This window comes from Tasmannia lanceolata, unplaced genomic scaffold (genome assembly GCF_043159265.1).
Source record: "Tasmannia lanceolata isolate RefF3 unplaced genomic scaffold, GAP_Taslan_0.1 ptg000008l, whole genome shotgun sequence".
NCBI classification, from domain to species: domain Eukaryota; kingdom Viridiplantae; phylum Streptophyta; class Magnoliopsida; order Canellales; family Winteraceae; genus Tasmannia; species Tasmannia lanceolata.
Window position 1 is genome coordinate 3,568,711 of NW_027518685.1, and position 18,775 is coordinate 3,587,485.

The following is an 18,775-nucleotide window of genomic DNA, read 5'->3' on the forward strand; positions in this document are numbered from 1 at the left end:
CAAGGCCCTATCGTAGATAGGGGGTGTGCCAAAAATCAGCTCCATAGGATCATCCTAACCCTCCATTTGTGGATGACAAAAATGGGCAGATTTGTGGACAAACAAGATCTGTCCATTTTGACCTCCACAAATGGATGGGTTAGGATGATTCTATGGAGCTGATTTTTGGTACACCCCCCATCTATGTAAGGGCCTTTCAAATGAATGCTTTGGATCATCCTAACAAAGTGGGCCCCCATGTGATTGGGCGCTTAAGCGCACCATAAGCTTGGTGAGCTTAAGCGCACAAACAGTTTCCTCATATATATATATATATATATATATATATATATATATATATATATATATATATATATATATATATTTCGCTTGGGAAGAAAGATGTACCTAGATAGTGGCAATACTCAGGGAAGGTTCTCGAATGGTTCGCTTGTTACTATTTTTATATCCTCGTTGTTCTTCTACCTGCTAAATGCATTTTCAAACAAAGATTATCCAGTATCCACACTTACGTTTGCACCCGTTTTTGGATTTCCCTTTGGAGTCAAAGCAAACTTTACATGCCAGCAGTTACTTCTCTTGATATAAGGGCAAAAATTACCTTATTTTCTGGGGAGAACAATCTGTCTCCCAAAGAGTTGTAGGCTAATTTATAGACCTTAAATGGTATGATTTGTCTTATCTATATCATAGAGGTTATAGGTTATATGACTCAAAGTCAAGTCTAATTTACTTAAAGGTTGGTCTAGCATGACCATATTGTAATTCTGTCAAGCATGGCCGAGTTTGGTCTATTATGACTGTGTTGAGTTCGGTCTGGCGTGACCGAGTTTGGTCTAGCACGAACGATTGCAATTTGGTCTTGTATGATCGAGTTCGGTCTAGCACGACCGATTGCAATTCTGTCTACTATGACCGAGTTCAATCTAGTACGCCCAATTTGTAGTTCGGTCTAGTATGACAAACTTCAATTTGTAGTTAGGAATCTTTGTTAGATTAGGAGTCTTTGATTCTTATTTAAGTCATTATGAACGAATTGTAATGAATTGTTGTGTTTATTATCGGTGAAATTCTTAGAGAATTTTGTTCTCTCTCTCTCTCTCTCTTTTTTAATGGATTCAAAGAACGGTTTTCATAGTTGAAGACAGTGATCTTCACCTCTTTCATATGCACCCGGCATGTCAGATTTCCTGTATAGGTTGACATGGCAGTCGATATCCCGATCTTATTTTCTTCATTTTTTTTAGAGGAACAGGGGGTTAAGCTTCTAGCTCAATGGTAAAAGGCTTTGTCCCTCAATCACGAGGTATAAGGTTCTATCCCATCTTCCCTACGAAAAAAAGAAAAAGAAAAGTGGGCGGAATCCTCTCTCTCTCTCCCATTTATATCAACATCCAATAAAAATTAAAAAGAAGGAAACATAGTGAGTGAGACCATTTTCAAAATATATTAGACCCCTTTGTAAAAAAATAAGCATGTGAGCTAGTCTGATAATAAACCTAGTTATTAAACATAGAATATGTTTTGTTTGCATTTTCTTTGGCACGTAGCCGCTATCTTTTCTACCCAATTTTCTTACGACGGCCCACCTACTTGACGTTAGCATCTGACCAAACTGAGGCTAAATGTCGAATTAAATAGAAATGGCTTCAGGGGAGTAGGATGTCTCCACCACACATTCCGATGAAGGCATCTCTCGCGTGTGCACGTACGTTTATCATTTCTCCACCACACATTCAGATGAAGGCATCTCTCGCGTGTGCACGTACGTTTATCATGTGCTTGCGATAGTGTTGCAACTCGGGTATAGTTGCGCCAGGTTGAGCCCAACCCTAGCCCAACCCTAAATAGCTTTCCCTCAACCTAATCCAACCCAATCTGAACCTCGGGTGAGAATGGTCAACCCTAATCCAACCCGCCCCTAAATCTCTCAACCCTAACCTGCCCCGTCTAACGCATTTTTTCCAAATCGGCTTGGGTTGGGTTTGGGTTAGACGCTAGCAACAATATTGTGGTTGGCTTTTCCCAACCCAGTCGGAGGAAAGTCAACCCAACCCGAGCTGAAATCGGGTTTAACCCATCGGGTTCCGGTTGAGCCCAACCCAATTCTCTCTCTCTTTTTTATTTTTTATCCTAACTCAAGTTGCACCCCTAGCTTAGGCATCTCTCAGCGTGTGCTTGTTTCTCCCGTGACATGCCCTCTGTTTGTCATGTGTTAAGATCCTAACCCTCCGACCTGAATGTTATCAGCACTACTGTATTTTAATGAGGGCACTCCTAACTTTATTAAAAGTACAGCATGGCCCCCACTATAGGATGATCCAAACCATCTATTAGATGGGCCACAACTTAACTAGGTTGTGCCCCAAATATCATTTCCATAGGTTGATCCTAGGATCAACCTTCAAACATTCAGGTCGGCGGGTTAGGATCAACCTATCGAAATGATTTTTGGGCACAACCTATTTAGGCTGTGCCCCATCTAATGGACGGTTTGGATCTTCCGCGGGTCATACTGTACTTTTAATAAAGTGAGGATGCCCTCATCAAAATCACGTAGTGCTGATAACATATTCCATAATCAATCAAGATTAGCAAATCTCTTCTTTAAAGGGGGCTACCATTTTACACCTCATGTTTTGATAGGATGAGCTCATTATTTCACACCGTGGGACAAGAATGCTGGTCTAAATATTTCTTTCGTATGACCTTTTGTCCGAAATCATTTTTCTGTAAAGCATCTCAATCTCTGTTGACATCCGTACATGATCTTGGTGGTTCAGATTTCAAAATCATGCTTTTGGTTACCGTGTTCACGGGGGCACATGCTAACGTCACGCGGGGTCATTGAGCTTCAAAAAGAATATCTATGCAAAAAAGGGCAGTGATAAATCGATGGCGAGGATATTCTTGATGAAGCTTATGACTTCACCTCCAAGCACCTTAAGGCTTCGATGACAGTTATGGAACCGGACCTCGCGGACCTAGTAAGACATACCTTGGAGCATCCTTTTCACATGACATTGCCAAGGTTCAATGCCAACTACTACCTCAAAGACTACCAAGGAGACAATGGGAGGACAGGAGTCTTACAAGAACTAGCAAAATTGGATTTCAACATCGTTCAGTCGTTGCACCAAGGAGAGCTTAGAGCCATTCTAAAGTAAGCAATTCTATTTCCAATTGAATTTTACTTCAGACTAATATCAGACTTTCTAACTTAATGACTTCTCCTTCCAAATTCAGGTGGTGGAAAGACCTAGGTTTGTCAAAGGAATTATGTTTTGTTAGAGACCAACCAGTGAAATGGTTCATGTGGCCCATGGCAATGCTCTCACACCCTCAATTCTCAATGTACAGAGTCGACCTCACAAAACCCATATCGCTCGTTTACATAATTGATGACATTTTCGATGTCTATGGGACACTTGATGAACTCATCCTCTTCACAGAAGCAGTCAATAGGTGAGTAAGAAAAAACCCAATTTTCTTTCTGCTTCTAAGAATTAAAAAATATGTATATTATAGAGTGAGATTCAACAAATTACAGATGGGAAGTCACTGAGATTGAGCAGCTACCGAGATACATGAAGATATGCTTCATGGCTCTATATAACACCAGTAATGAGATTTCAGGCAAGATTCAGATGGAACATGGATGGAATCCCCTACAATCTCTGAGAAAATCGGTATATTAATTACCAAATGAATTGACTTTCTTATTGTCATTAATGGTGAAATTAAGTCACAAATTCTAACATCTGAACCATATTTCCTTGTCTAATTAACCAGTGGGGGAAGCTATGCAATGCATTCATGGCAGAGGCAAAATGGTTTCGGTCTAAACATATCCCAAAGACAGATGAGTACATGAGAAATGGAGTAATTAGTTCGGGAGTACCCCTTGTATTACTTCACATGCTTTTTCAGTTGGGGGAAGGGATGGCAAAAGAGAGTGTAGATAGTGTCGACGATATTCCAGGCCTCTTAACCTGGCCCGCAACCATTCTTCTGCTTTGGGACGATTTGGGAAGTGCAAAGGTACGATGATTAGTGGTTGACAATTGATGCAATGATTTTGGTCTAGGGTAAAAATAGAAACAAAAAGGAAAATCCATGAAATCAAAATAAAACATGAAAATCCATTGAAAAGGAATTCAAGGGTCCAATTTTTTAATCCAAGAAAAATTTCACCCTGATGGGAATTGCTAGAAGCTTGATTTTTAGGCAACGACATATCATATAAATAGTCACTCTGACCCCACCCCTACTGTATTTTACCAAGCTTTTATTTTTTTCAGGAATCTCTATTGAGCAACCCTTCATGTCCCATGTTTTTGTAACTACATAGACTCCACATATTCTTTCTTTTTGGGTAAATCATTGTTACGTGCCAAAGAGTTGGAGAAATTGCCTGAGAATTCTAGTTGTTTTAAAAACTCGTATAAATATCATTTTTGCAACAAAAAAAAGAATTTGATGACGAAAATGCCCCTGGTTTCGACTAATTTTGGCTTCGAGTACCTATTTTGGCTTCGAGCAACTCATTTTTGGCTTCGAATAACTCATTTTTCGCTTCGAGTCCCTATTTTGGCTTCAATGAACCTTTTTCGGCTTCAAGTAACATATTTTGGATTCAAGTAAACTGTTTTTCGCTTTGATTAAACATTTTTGACTTCGACTAACATAATTTTAGCTTCAACTAACTTTTTTTTTTTAATCTTCGAGTAACTCATTTTTCGCTCCGAGTAAACTCATTTTTCGCTTTGACAACCTATTTTTGGCTTTGAATAACTTTTTTTTTTTGCTTCGAGTAACCTATTTGGATTCGAGTAAACTGTTTTTGGCTTCGACTAAGCATTTTTTTACTTCAACTCACATATTTTTTGCTTCAACTAAGCATTTTTTGCTTCGAATTACTAATTTTGGCTTTCACTAACCTATTTTTAGCTTCGACTAGCTTATTTTGGCTTTGGCGAAGCAATTTTGGCTTCGAATAAGTAATTTTGGCTTGACTAACCTATTTTTGGCTTCGACTAGCTTATTTTGGCTTTGATGAAGCAATTTTGGCTTCAACTAACTTAGTTTAGGCTTCGAATAAGCATCTTTGTAGAGCAGAGTGAATAGTGCCATTATCAAAATATCTTAGTGAGGATATCTCTTATTTTTTTAATTAACATCATGATATTTTGTAATTTTTTATAAAACGATAAAATTCAAAAAAATTCTCCAGATTTTGAATAATCATTGAGATATCTTCATATTATATCCTTACTGAGGAAAATATGACAAAAAATTAATGCCATATTTTGAACTGCTAATTTTTTTTAAATGTAAATTTTTATATATTGTAAACATTTATAATATCTTGAGATAAACCCTTCCGGAGTTCCGGAGAAATTTCTGGGACTTATTTGTAACTATGATGACAATACCTGACAACCACAATAACCCATTCGGATGCCACTAAAATAAATAAAAAATTAGAAATTGGAGACAGTGTATGATAGGGTTCTCAGGAGTGTTATGTGGTAGGTCCTTGAAAGGAAAAAAGTGCCTAAATTACTAAAAAAAATTCTTCTTCAAAATTGAGAGATAAGGCTGTATTTTTGTAATACAATTCCGTCATTCTTAATCCCATCATAGCTGTATTTTTATAATACAACTCTCTTTTGCATCAAACTAACAAATGTTTCCATGATATTTGAAGGATGAGAACCAAGAAGGATACGATGGGTCATATGTAGAGTGCTACATGAAAGAAAATGGGAGCTCTGCTTCCCTTGAAAATGCACGTGAAGAGGTGAAATATATGATATCCAATGCATGGAAGAAACTCAACGAGGAATGCCTCTGTTCAAATCAATTCTCTCCATGTTTCAAAGAAGCCTCACTAAGCGCTGCCAGAATGATCGAGGTCATGTACAGTTACGACCACAATCAACGCCTCCCAGCCCTTGAGCAGCTCATCAATTCATTGCTCAACGGAAGCATCCCTTTAACCAAACCCTAAAAATGTATATGTGCTTGTATGCGACCATATATGTAAGGTTACACCCTTATATATATATATATATATATATATATATATATATATATATATATATATATATATAGGAAACTGTTGGTGCGCTTAAGCTCACCAAGCTTATGGTGTGCTTAAGCGCCCAATCACATGGGTCCCACATTTTCTGTGGTGATCCAAACCATTCATTTGCAAGGCTCTATCGTAGATAGGGGGTGTGCCAAATATCAGCTCCATAGGATCATCCTAACCCTCCATTTGTGGATGACAAAAATGGGCAGATTTGTGGACAAACAGATCTGTCCATTTTGACCTCCACAAATGGATGGGTTAGGATGATTCTATGGAGCTGATTTTTGGTACACCCCCCATCTATGTAAGGGCCTTTCAAATGAATGCTTTGGATCATCCTAACAAAGTGGGCCCCCATGTGATTGGGCGCTTAAGCGCACCATAAGCTTGGTGAGCTTAAGCGCACCAACAGTATATATATATATTTCGCTTGGGAAGAAAGATGTACCTAGATAGTGGCAATACTCAGGGAAAGTTCTCGAATGGTTCGCTTGTTACTATTTTTATATCCTCGTTGTTCTTCTGCCTGCTAAATGCATTTTCAAACAAAGATTATCCAGTATCCACACTTACGTTTGCACCCGTTTTTGGATTTCCCTTTGGAGTCAAAGCAAACTTTACATGCCAGCAGTTACTTCTCTTGAGATAAGGGCAAAAATTACCTTATTTTCTGGGGAGAGCAATCTGTCTCCCAAAGAGTATGTAGGCTAATTTATAGACCTTAAATGGTATGATTTGTCTTATCTATATCATAGAGGTTATAGGTTATATGACTCAAAGTCAAGTCTAATTTACTTAAAGGTTGGTCTAGCATGACCATATTGTAATTCTGTCAAGCATGGCCGAGTTTGGTCTATTATGACTGTGTTGAGTTCGGTCTGGCGTGACCGAGTTTGGTCTAGCACGAACGATTGCAATTTGGTCTTGTATGATCGAGTTCGGTCTAGCACGACCGATTGCAATTCTGTCTACTATGACCGAGTTCAATCTAGTACGGCCAATTTGTAGTTCGGTCTAGTATGACAAACTTCAATTTGTAGTTAGGAATCTTTGTTAGATTAGGAGTCTTTGATTCTTATTTAAGTCATTATGAACGAATTGTAATGAATTGTTGTGTTTATTATCGGTGAAATTCTTAGAGAATTTTGTTCTCTCTCTCTCTCTCTCTTTTTTAATGGATTCAAAGAACGGTTTTCATAGTTGAAGACAGTGATCTTCACCTCTTTCATATGCACCCGGCATGTCAGATTTCCTGTATAGGTTGACATGGCAGTCGATATCCCGATCTTATTTTCTTCATTTTTTTTAGAGGAACAGGGGGTTAAGCTTCTAGCTCAATGGTAAAAGGCTTTGTCCCTCAATCACGAGGTATAAGGTTCTATCCCATCTTCCCTACGAAAAAAAGAAAAAGAAAAGTGGGCGGAATCCTCTCTCTCTCTCCCATTTATATCAACATCCAATAAAAATTAAAAAGAAGGAAACATAGTGAGTGAGACCATTTTCAAAATATATTAGACCCCTTTGTAAAAAAATAAGCATGTGAGCTAGTCTGATAATAAACCTAGTTATTAAACATAGAATATGTTTTGTTTGCATTTTCTTTGGCACGTAGCCGCTATCTTTTCTACCCAATTTTCTTACGACGGCCCACCTACTTGACGTTAGCATCTGACCAAACTGAGGCTAAATGTCGAATTAAATAGAAATGGCTTCAGGGGAGTAGGATGTCTCCACCACACATTCCGATGAAGGCATCTCTCGCGTGTGCACGTACGTTTATCATTTCTCCACCACACATTCAGATGAAGGCATCTCTCGCGTGTGCACGTACGTTTATCATGTGCTTGCGATAGTGTTGCAACTCGGGTATAGTTGCGCCAGGTTGAGCCCAACCCTAGCCCAACCCTAAATAGCTTTCCCTCAACCTAATCCAACCCAATCTGAACCTCGGGTGAGAATGGTCAACCCTAATCCAACCCGCCCCTAAATCTCTCAACCCTAACCTGCCCCGTCTAACGCATTTTTTCCAAATCGGCTTGGGTTGGGTTTGGGTTAGACGCTAGCAACAATATTGTGGTTGGCTTTTCCCAACCCAGTCGGAGGAAAGTCAACCCGAGCCGAGCCGAAATCGGGTTTAACCCAGCGGGTTCCGGTTGAGCCCAACCCAATTCTCTCTCTCTCTCTCTTTTATTTTTTATCCCAACTCAAGTTGCACCCCTAGCTTAGGCATCTCTCAGTGTGTGCTTGTTTCTCCCGTGACATGCCCTCTGTTTGTCATGTGTTAAGATCCTAACCCTCCGACCTGAATGTTATTAGCACTACTGTATTTTGATGAGGCACTCCTAACTTTATTAAAATCACGTAGTGCTGATAACATATTCCATAATTAATCAAGATTAGCAAATCTCTTCTTTAAAGGGAGCCCACCATTTTACACCTCATGTTTTGATAGGATGGGCTTATTATTTCACACCCGTGGGACAAGAATGCTAGTCTAAATATTTCTTTTGTATGACTTTTTGTCCGAAATCATTTTTCTGTAAAGCATCTCAATCTCTGTTGACATCCGTACATGATCTTGGTGGTTCAGATTTCAAAATCATGCTTTTGGTTACCGTGTTCACGGGGGCACATGCTAACGTCACCCGGGGTCATGGAGCTTCAAAAAGAATAACTATGCAAAAAAAGGCAGTGATAAATCGACCCCCCAAAATGATAAATCGACTCCCCATGTGTTTATCTCTCTCCGAGAAAGGCACATGGGGAGTCGATTTATCACTCCCCCAAAAATACGCATTCATTATTTACTAGGAAAAATTACTAATGGGGGACACACTTTTGAAAAATTGTTAGAGAGGGACAAAATGGGGGTTATCAAGTCTCTAAAAGGGGGTTACCTACCCTCTAAATGGGGTTATAAATAGGGCTGTTCACTATACGGTTAAAACCGACCGAACCGAATTCAGTTAGTTATTTCGGTTCGGTTAAATGGTAATTCAGTTCGGTTTCGGTTTTGGTTTCGGTTTCTATTTCTAATAAATTTTGATTTTCGGTTTTAGTGTCGGTTTTTATTAAAATAATTTGGTTAGAACCGAAAAACCGAATGAGGAGGATTGCCCTATGCTATTTTGTTTGTCCCCATCTCTTCCCTTCCTATGCTCATTTGTTTTTTTAGTGAAGTAAAAAATGCATCACTCATCATTGCCTTTCAACAGCTTTTCACTAAAACCACATGGTTTCCTTAAAACCATGGGCTGGTTTTCATTAAAACCAACAGCTTTTGACTATTTTTGACCAAAATATAAAAGGAAAATGATACGGAGACCGAGAATAGGACCTAGGAGGGACCTGCAATGAAAATATGCCATGTGTTCAAAAAATTTACTTTTCTATGATCTCCCTAAAATTAAGGACTCGCTCACGTCATTTTGTGATGTTGTGGCTTGAGTCAATTTGATTGGTCCCCATTTATGTCCTATTCTAGATTTCCCTAGCATTACTCAATATAAAAATAAAGTAGGGCAATGATACTTTTCGTGAATCATGAGATTGGTTCATTGCAAGAGGATAAATTCTCCACTTTTGATGTTTTCCTTTACCCTTTGAAACTTAGAGGCTCTGTTCACTTGCTTCTTGAGAAAGGAAAGGAGAAGAAAGTAAGCCAGTTTTTCCCGTGATTGGACATGATTTGACATTTTCCGCTGTTCACTTGTTTTCTCGGGAAAGCATAATTACACAGGTGGAAAATATAAATAATGATGTGGAAAACCAACTTTCTTGCACTTTCCCTCTAAATTTTCTCACCAAAAGGGTGAGAAAATCACTTTCCTGAGAAAACCACTTTGCCTGCATACTTTCTTTTCCTTTCTCGGCCAAGTGAACAACGGAATTTTCTCACAAAAGGAATTTTCTCACAGATTCTTTTCCTTTCTTTTCCAGTTTTCCACGTCAGATTCTTTTCCTTTCTTTTCTTTTCCTACAGCTAGAAAACAAGTGAACAGAGCCAAAGGAAAATGTCAAGGACTCAAGGGGGGGTGATTTTATCCATCAAGGGAGGAAATTGGGAAAATATCACTACCCTAAAGTAAACCCTAACTTGAAATTCACACTAAAAAAATAGAGTTCTTTTTTCCTTTCTCTCTGGAAACTACTCGCCCCTCCCCACTCCCATGGTCCCACCGTCCTAACTCGGCAACTCTCAAGCCGTTCGATTCAACTTCGCCCCTCCCACTCTCATCTAAGAAGTAAATAAGAAGAAGAAGAAGAATAAGGAGGAGGTAAGGGCAGATTTTTTTTCTTTTTTTTTTTTTTTTTTGTATTTCTGAAGACAAAAGCATTTGATTGATGAGATTTGCCCTAGATATTTATGATAAAACCCTAGAAATTTACGGAATTGGATGGCAGATCAATGGATGACTGATAGTTTGATTACTTACATTGAAAATGATATATTTTATAGCATTGATAATGAAACAACCATGCATTGCTTTCAGAACATGATTGACTCGTCGAGGACAACTGTAGTGAGTTTTTCATTAACAATGTAATTTTTTTTTGGATTAAATATATTATCTTATTTTGCCCCCCTTATGTATAAATCATGGCTCCACCACTGTGCATATATATGGGATCCCAACAAAGGAATGGTTTGGTTCATTATACATCAGTGAGATCCAAACAAATGAATGATTGGATGATCCAATCAACGTGGGTCCTGCTTTTTAAAAAATAGAAATAATTGGACCTACATGGTACACTGTATAAAAGCTCCAAAATATATTCTAAGAAAAGTACAGCGGACCCCAGATGGTAGATTGTTCGAGGATCAAAACCATTCATTTGTTGGGTTCAAACTTAGGTAGTGCACACAAAGTCATTTCCAATGGATTATCCTAACCCTTGCCATCATCTTAAAAATATAGGGTCCTAATGTACGAGCTGTCCTCGTACTTATATCATTTGATTATACAAAAGTAAGAGGGTTGCTAGCACAGCTAGCTGTTAAATAACTTTTTACCGTGCAAATTATATACAACATGTACTCGTATGAAATCCTATTCAGTCTAATAGCATTTGGTAGAAGGGAACTAATTTGCACGTGCGTGAACAAAGGAATATCATCTGTAAATTGTTTTTTTGGGAACAATCAATTTATATTGTGGGCCATTAAACGGAGGGTTTGGATCATCCTATGGTGTAGGCCGTAAAATATTCAGTACAATTTTTTCTTTTTTGATAGGCAAGTTGGGGTTTTGCGGGGACCCCTACCGGCTTATTAAAAAATACTTCACTACATGGGCTTACACCATATATATTCTAACAAGAATTTTGTGAGAAAGCCTGAAAACCAAAAACATATTTCCTACACTCCCTATTAAAAAAAAAAAAGTACTGTATAACTTACACCATAGGATGATCCAAACCGTCCAATTGATGGGCCACATCGTACATAGGGTGTTCCCAAAAAACACATTTCCATGCGATGATCCTAACCCTGCAGTCTATAGAGGAACGGCATATTTAGGAAACATTTATTGGTTGGAGGGTTGTAATTATCCTATGGAAATGAATTTTGGCACACAACCTACTTATATTGTGGCCCATCAAATGGACGGTTTGGATCATCCTACGATGTAAGCCATACAGTAGTTTTTCAAAAATAATACTCACTATCAAGACTTACACTATAAAAAAAAACTCTCATAATCACATCATTTCCCTCTAAATCATGGGGAAATGAGTCAAATGGGCCGGGTCAAAATCACCCGAAAATTTTTATGGGTCATTGGGCTTGGACCCGCACCAGGCCGGTGCGGGACGGGTTGACCCGCGGGTCAACCGGAATTTTGACATTTTTTTTAAGATAATTTTTTTTTGTATAGAGATTTGCTAGCCACCTTCGCCGAGGCTACATGTCTGCTTGTCGCCCATCCTTTGCTGCAAAGATTGGCAGAAGTACCATTTGTGCACAGGTGGCTAGCAGTAGCAATAAATAATAATCATGCAGGTACTAAGTTTTAAATGAAAAATTACGGGAAAATGGAAGCAAAGTAGCAAAATTACGGAAAAAATACCGAAAGAGTGTAATAAAATATGACAATTACAGGAAAAAGTACAAAGAAAATTCAAAAATTATGACAATTACGGGCAAAAGAGGCATAAAAAGGAGACAGCTTGCGTCTTTTTTTTTAACTCATGTGCAAGGGCGTATGAGAAGCGGAAATGACGAAAAAGTAGTGAAAAAGAACATCCGTGGGACTTTGACGGAAATTAAGGCGGGACGCATAAGGCAACAGCAGGAAAGAATGTGCCGAAAAATATAGGATTCTCGCTTTTAGTATAGTAAGGATTTGATTATACAAAAGTAAGAGGGTTGCTAGCACAGCTAGCGGTTAAATAACCTTTTAGTATGCAAATTATATACAACATGTACTCGTATGAAATCCTATTCAGTCGATCTAATAGCATTTGTAAAAGGGAACACTACAAGAAAAGTGACATTCACCGACGGTCATGACCGACATTTCAAAGCATTCGGTGTAACCATTTATACTGCCGTTTATGAACATCATTAAAAATAAAAATAAAATGTTGGTGTTAAGCTTATCACCGACGTTTTAACTAAAGCGTCGGTGTATGTAATATTACACCAACGGTCATGACCGTCATTAAAAGATATGCGTGGCCTTTGATACGGTATTTACCGACGTTTTGTGAGCGTCGGTATCTACACAGACGCTAAAGACCATCGGTGATAGCTAATTTACCGACGTTTTGTGAGCGTCGGTGAATATACAGACGTTTTGTGAGCGTCGGTGAATATACCGACGTTTTGTACCGTCGCTGAAAATGTGTGGCCATAGTTTGATGTTAGAATCACCGATAGTCCTGACCGTCGGTAAATATAGATATATTTAAAAAAAGAAAGAAAAATAAATCCATTTATTCTGAATGAGCCCATCATATTGGGATTTAACCTGTAAAATCGGATACAATCTTTAGCTACAGGCATTCAAACTGAGAAGTAATATGGGATACAATCTTATTATACAACCTCACACTACAATCGCATTCAAATAAACCATGTTTACAAATTGTTGTTATATAAAAAACTAAAGTTACAAGCAATGACAATATATTGACCTGTGTAAACAAGCTAAAACATTTTTATTTTACAACGTAAGGCTTTAATCTTCTCCCGCCAGTAGGCATGTAAACATTAAAGGAGAAAACTACATGCATAAGATGTGGCTGCAACTACCCCACAACTCAATGCAATCTTGTCCCCAGTTCCAATTGCAAGGTCCATGACTGCTGCTTCTTTCCATTTAGGAAGTCTGGGCTCAAACTTTATGGGCTTAGCTTTCAGAACCGTATAAATTAAGCACATCGATTTCACGCACCGTTTAAGAAGTCCAGAAATAAAAAGACCTCAGATTTTGATTAGCTAGGTACTTCTGATGTCAAGAGTACTGCCCTACATGAATGTTAAAATAAGAAATATGAGTAGTGTGTATTAAAAATTAATCTGAAATGCATGACACTTCATGAAAAAAATAAAGCACATCAAGAGCCTAGAATTAAAGCTTGAGAAACAGATCTATTGTGTATGAAAGAACATCAACTCAACCTCTGTAATTTGCACATAATGGAGAGATACTGCTTTGCACTCATGAGAAGTTCACTTGTCAAGAATGAGAGGGCTATTTCTTCACATGAATCGTGACAAACGAATCAATCAGAAAGAACACAACATTTTCAGAAGATATTGCATTAGTTAGGAGTTTCATTGGGCAGAATATGAACATCTACAAACCACCTCTAACTCTCTAGATCTTCATTTTAATACAAAATTTGAGGTCAATTCTGATAAAATGACTTAAGTACACGTTTTGTATATCAATGCTTCAGTTTTGTTCTACCAGTCAGGGATGATCTGTAATGTATTTATGCTTAGCCTTTGCCACAATTATCGCTTTAATTTTAAGAATGTAGGCCCTATGCAGATCTATAGATAAGAGGATAGCAGAATTTTGCAAAAGAGCAAGCTCAGGTGACATAGCTCACTTTTCAACCCGATCTTTAGATTCTACACATCCACAGAAGAGAACTCATCCATCTCTTTGAAAATAAGAAGTCCAAGAAGTGTCAAAAATGGGGTAGATGGAAAATTTAAGAGAATGGAAACTGCGAGAACCAGGGCAGAAAATTATGTGGTTTTCTTGATGCAAGCTGTGCAGAAAGATTGTTTAACCCTGACTGCTCTCAAAATTTATTACTGTTATGGATATTTGTATGGGAAAAAAATTTCCACAAAAAAAGAAAAGAAAAAAAGAATAAAGCGACCGAGATGGTGAGACAGGCACCGCAAAATAAACGAAACAACTGACATAAGACCAATGGGACATGTTTGTCCACTTTCATGAAATAACTGACATGCATGAGCATATCAGTCACAAAAAATTATAAAATATAGAGAAAACAATATTTTCATTCAAGAAGTCTCACATGTATGGTTTACATAATATCGGTACATAACAGGAGACATGATTCATATATCATTCAATTTGAAGTTTCTAGAAAGAATAATGAAGAACGAACCGTGGAAGGAACTCTGTAACAATGCAAAGACGCTGAGGAGAAGTTACTGCACCCATAAAAAGTAGTTTATTTGGATGTCGTAGCCTCTTCATAAGTGATACCTTCACAGTAAAAATAATTTGAGTCAATAAAATGCAATATACATTAAATGACTACTCTTAAAATTAGGAGAATTCATCGAGCAGTTAAAAAGAAAATTCCTTGCCAATAGTTTGTGTGATTGTTCAATTCCCAACCAAGTTCTCTATTTATAGTGGCTTGCCAATAATTTACTTGTATTAGAAAGCTATCGTAAAGCCATCTGGACCTGAAGCCTTGTCGTTGTCCTTGGTGGACACAGCCTTTTTGGTCTCTTCTTCCTCAAACTATGTCACCAGTCAACTTGTTTTGATGATGGACAACAATCTCAACTCTAGTCTGCCGAGAAATATAGCAACAGTAGACAACGATCACTTCTTGACATGATTTTACTGGTTCAGGACCAGAATGTTTTAGGGTTTAGTTTGCCTTTCAGTTTTGAATCCCTTTAGGTTGGCATAAAAGAGATTGGAAGCTCCTGAAAAGAGGAAATTTTTCTCGTTTGAAAATAATTTAGTTATGTATAATACCCAACCATATGTACAGACACAATTGTTCTGTTTGGATTGTTGGATAGTAATTCTAAGCATAACTTGGAAAAGCACCTCTTGCCTAAAGGAAAGTATGACCTCATCTGGATATTCTTGTTTGGAGAATACTTTAATAGCGACATCCTGCAAGAAAATTGGAAATTTAGGGACATAAAAAGTTTCAAAGTTCCTTACCAATAAGCTTGCACGTATTCTAGATTCATTTATTTGTTTGTCCTGTTCAACAGATCAAAGTAAAAAGGAAATTAAAACATACCGATCCGCACCATAGACCATGATATACAGTTCCGCAAGAACCTGTCAAAAGATATTCCATATAAATCATGATTCCTTAAAAATTGAACACTGTCAAGTCAGAGAAAAATTACACCAAAAACTTTTCATTAATGAGGCTAAAGGACGGAGCTATTACCACTCACTGGTCTCAGTTTCCAGCAAATAAAACAGGACCTTGGGTACAACACATGGACTATCATAAGCCCTCTTCAATTTGAAAGGCATCAATCCGTTTTAATTATGACACCACAGTACTGACGGAAATCAAGATGTACATCATGAAATTGTTTTCATCAATTATTAAAAAGGAGGCAGTATGCCTAACATTATAGAATCGATTGCTTTCTTCTTTTTATCACTAATAATATCACTATAAAGAAACAGACAGTCAAAGTAGAAGAGAATAGGTGAGGACATGCAATCCACAAGTATAAATCCACGGTTTGCAAATTTATCAGCTCCTAATTTCTAAGCCTGCCAGCGGAATGACAGACTGTGTTGTTGCGAATGTCTATGACATGCAATTTTGCGAATGTCTAATAATTCAGTGCATACCACATTTCATATATAATTCATATAAATATTTACACATAATGCATACACCACATTTCACATGCAATTCAAATAAACATAATTATGTAACACATATTGGTATGGTATACCATTAGTACACTAACGATTTTGGTTTCGGCATGCCAAGATGGATTCAGATTCAACGGTTTTGGAGAAAAAAAATATCAGGGGGATTAGGAATTCCACAACGTGAGTCTAGTCATTCTTCACGAGAATTTAGAAATGTAAACCAGTCATTGATAAGGAGAATGGTCGAAACTGACATTCAATGCAGGAAAGACAGATTGTGTTGGAGGGAAGCACATGAGAGGTGATACAAGACCATCTTTGCACCCCCCATCTCCACCCCAGTTTTCCACATTGTTTCCTAGCATGCTTGTGCAATGATTGCAAAAGAGGAAGGAAAGGACCTATTGCCTCTCCAATATCGTAGGGGCCCAGAATCCTTTTTTCACTACATTCAAACAAAGTCAAAAGAGACACAGAATGGACCAAATTCCCAAGTAGAACAGGACACAAGGACGGGAAAAAATATAATAGTTCCAGTCATTTGCAACAGCATAAATTAGGACACACTTTGGCTTCATTGGATGGAAACATTAAAGGAAACCCCATGCTCCATCACTAGCAAAGCCTGGAGTGCTTCAAAATTTGAAATTGAATTCAACAGAATTCAATAATAGGCTAGCCAAGGGGTCTAGAACAAAAGAAACAGATAAGAGTCCCATGTAAAATATTTCACAGTCTGAACATTTGACTTTATGAAATGAAATTAATTCTTCAGACTGGACACTTTTAATAAATTTCTTAGCACTTCAACGGAAGTGAAACTCAGTGGTATTTTGTATGTATTGGTGTTCATATACATACATACAAAAAATGTATGTATTGGTGTGCCGATTTAGGGCTCTATTTGTGGAAATGCAGGGGATTTAGGATGATTTGAAGTGTGGAATTAGGTTTATAAAAAAGCTTCAAGTTAAAAAATTCAGAAATGCAATTAAAAATCAGAGACAAATAAAAGATTGTTTCAACTAATTCTGGCTGAACTAATTCAAATGCTTATCAGGATAAAAAATTCAGGATCACACATCTCAAAATTCAAGCGAAAACTTAAATTAAATAAAAGAAAGAATAGTGTAAGAGAATAACCTTCCATCCATGTATCGATTGAGTTGTTCTTGCAGATTACAGGGAAAAGCCTCCAGCTCCAAATCCTTATCTTCACATACAAGAACCTGTTCAGCTTCCCCCAAATTCACAACCCTAGAATTCAACACTTTCTCCCAAAATCCTACTCCGATCCTTCCCCACAGCTTGAGGCTCTCCGATCAAAGAGTGGAGGTGGTGATGTTTCCGGAGTAGAGAAGATCTCGCCGGATTTCACGGGTTGCCGGAGAGTGGCTGGATCTAACGGAGAAGATGAATAACAATGATGATGGTGATAGGAAAATGGGTTTGCAAGGATGGCAGCTTGGAGGATAAGGTGGAATTAGGGTTTTGATGGGTGACCGGACGGTCGAGATGGTGGAGGTGATGCCGTGGGTTGAGGCCGGAGAGGGTTTTTGTGCCCGGGAGAGAAAAAAATATCGATGGAATGTGTTTTGTGCCCTAATAGAGTTAAAATATCGAGAGTTTAATTAAATGGAAAGGGTGGAAATGGCAATGGGAAGGGCTAATTAAGGATTGTACAACCACTCATTGCCATGTAGCTTAGAATTTCCTTTGTAATGTGATAAAGGCTCACTATGCTGATTTTTTTGTTTTTCTTCACCGTATACCTTATGCTAATACCCACCTCGATTTGCACACAAAACCATCAACCAAATTTAACCTCCCAACTTGTAGAGTTTCTTGCTCTCAATCCTATCGGCTTTTAGAACTTCTCAACACTTCTAGCATCCATCTCCTTGTAGAACTGTAGAACAACCCTATTTCTCATGATCGTTTTGACCATTTTCGTCCCCTTGTTGCCATGACCTTGCGTCCGAGAATCAGGGCCTACAAGACCTCATATTCCATCACATATATCTTGAGATCAACTACGGTTGGGTGGATCTTCATCGCGAACAATCGCCAAAATTCTGTAAGTTCATATTCTTACTCAGTTACCTTCTAGTTTCAACTTTGCAAATTCCCTTCCTTGCCAAGATCAAAAAGGAGGAAAAGAGTTGTCTTAATTAATTAATTTGGTTGGGCAGATGGGATTGGAGTTTAGGTGCGATGTGTTAGAAAGGAGTTTTTAGAGCCGTCTTAATTTCTTTTTCTTTTATTAAGAGGCACAATCAGATATGAAATCTTATTTAATAGGGATTGTTACACATTAGGATAGTTAAATGACCTTGGTTTACTTACTAATGTGAAGGGGAAAAAGAGGAGTTTTTGTCGGGTCAACGTCGTCCTAAAGAAAAAAAAACAAATTCAGAAATTCGTGCAAGAGGTAGGTGATCCTACCCTATGTCAGTGTATTGCATATATTTGCATATATTTAGATTTGTTGCAAGCTTTTATTACAGTTCATTTTATGGAACGTGTTTTGAAAAGGTTTCTCACTGTTTTCTTTTAGCATGTCATTCCAAATGATTGAATTGCCATTATC

General features: G+C 37.9%; 2 protein-coding genes across 5 annotated transcripts; one reads left to right on the forward strand and one right to left on the reverse strand.

Moving 5' to 3' along the window:
- The first annotated feature begins 351 nt into the window (after positions 1-351).
- LOC143883962 ((3S,6E)-nerolidol synthase 1-like) lies at positions 352-6,677 on the forward strand. Its single transcript, XM_077387295.1, has 5 exons — positions 352-3,163; positions 3,247-3,465; positions 3,551-3,689; positions 3,793-4,041; positions 5,711-6,677. Exons 1-5 carry the CDS (start codon positions 2,955-2,957, stop codon positions 6,011-6,013), a joined length of 1,119 nt encoding a protein of 372 aa, XP_077243410.1. The 5' UTR covers positions 352-2,954; the 3' UTR covers positions 6,014-6,677.
- Positions 6,678-13,115: 6,438 nt separating this feature from the next.
- Positions 13,116-18,163, reverse strand: LOC143883963 (serine/threonine-protein kinase CTR1-like). 4 transcript variants are annotated; one of them, XR_013252614.1, is made up of 6 exons: positions 17,329-18,163; positions 15,584-15,624; positions 15,382-15,450; positions 14,904-15,254; positions 14,699-14,799; positions 13,116-13,574 (listed from the first exon to the last, which is right to left on the reverse strand). XR_013252614.1 is itself a non-coding variant. In XM_077387298.1 (5 exons), the coding sequence occupies exons 1-5, from the start codon at positions 17,333-17,335 to the stop codon at positions 13,541-13,543; spliced, it is 228 nt and encodes a 75-aa protein (XP_077243413.1). In that variant the 5' UTR covers positions 17,336-18,153; the 3' UTR covers positions 13,116-13,540. The 4 variants fall into 4 exon arrangements, 3 of the variants coding, with proteins under 3 accessions (XP_077243413.1, XP_077243412.1, XP_077243411.1); XM_077387298.1 differs by lacking the exon at positions 14,904-15,254 and having other exon boundaries at positions 15,406-15,450; positions 17,329-18,153; XM_077387297.1 differs by lacking the exon at positions 14,904-15,254 and having other exon boundaries at positions 13,116-13,569; positions 17,329-18,151.
- Between the last annotated feature and the right edge of the window lie 612 nt (positions 18,164-18,775).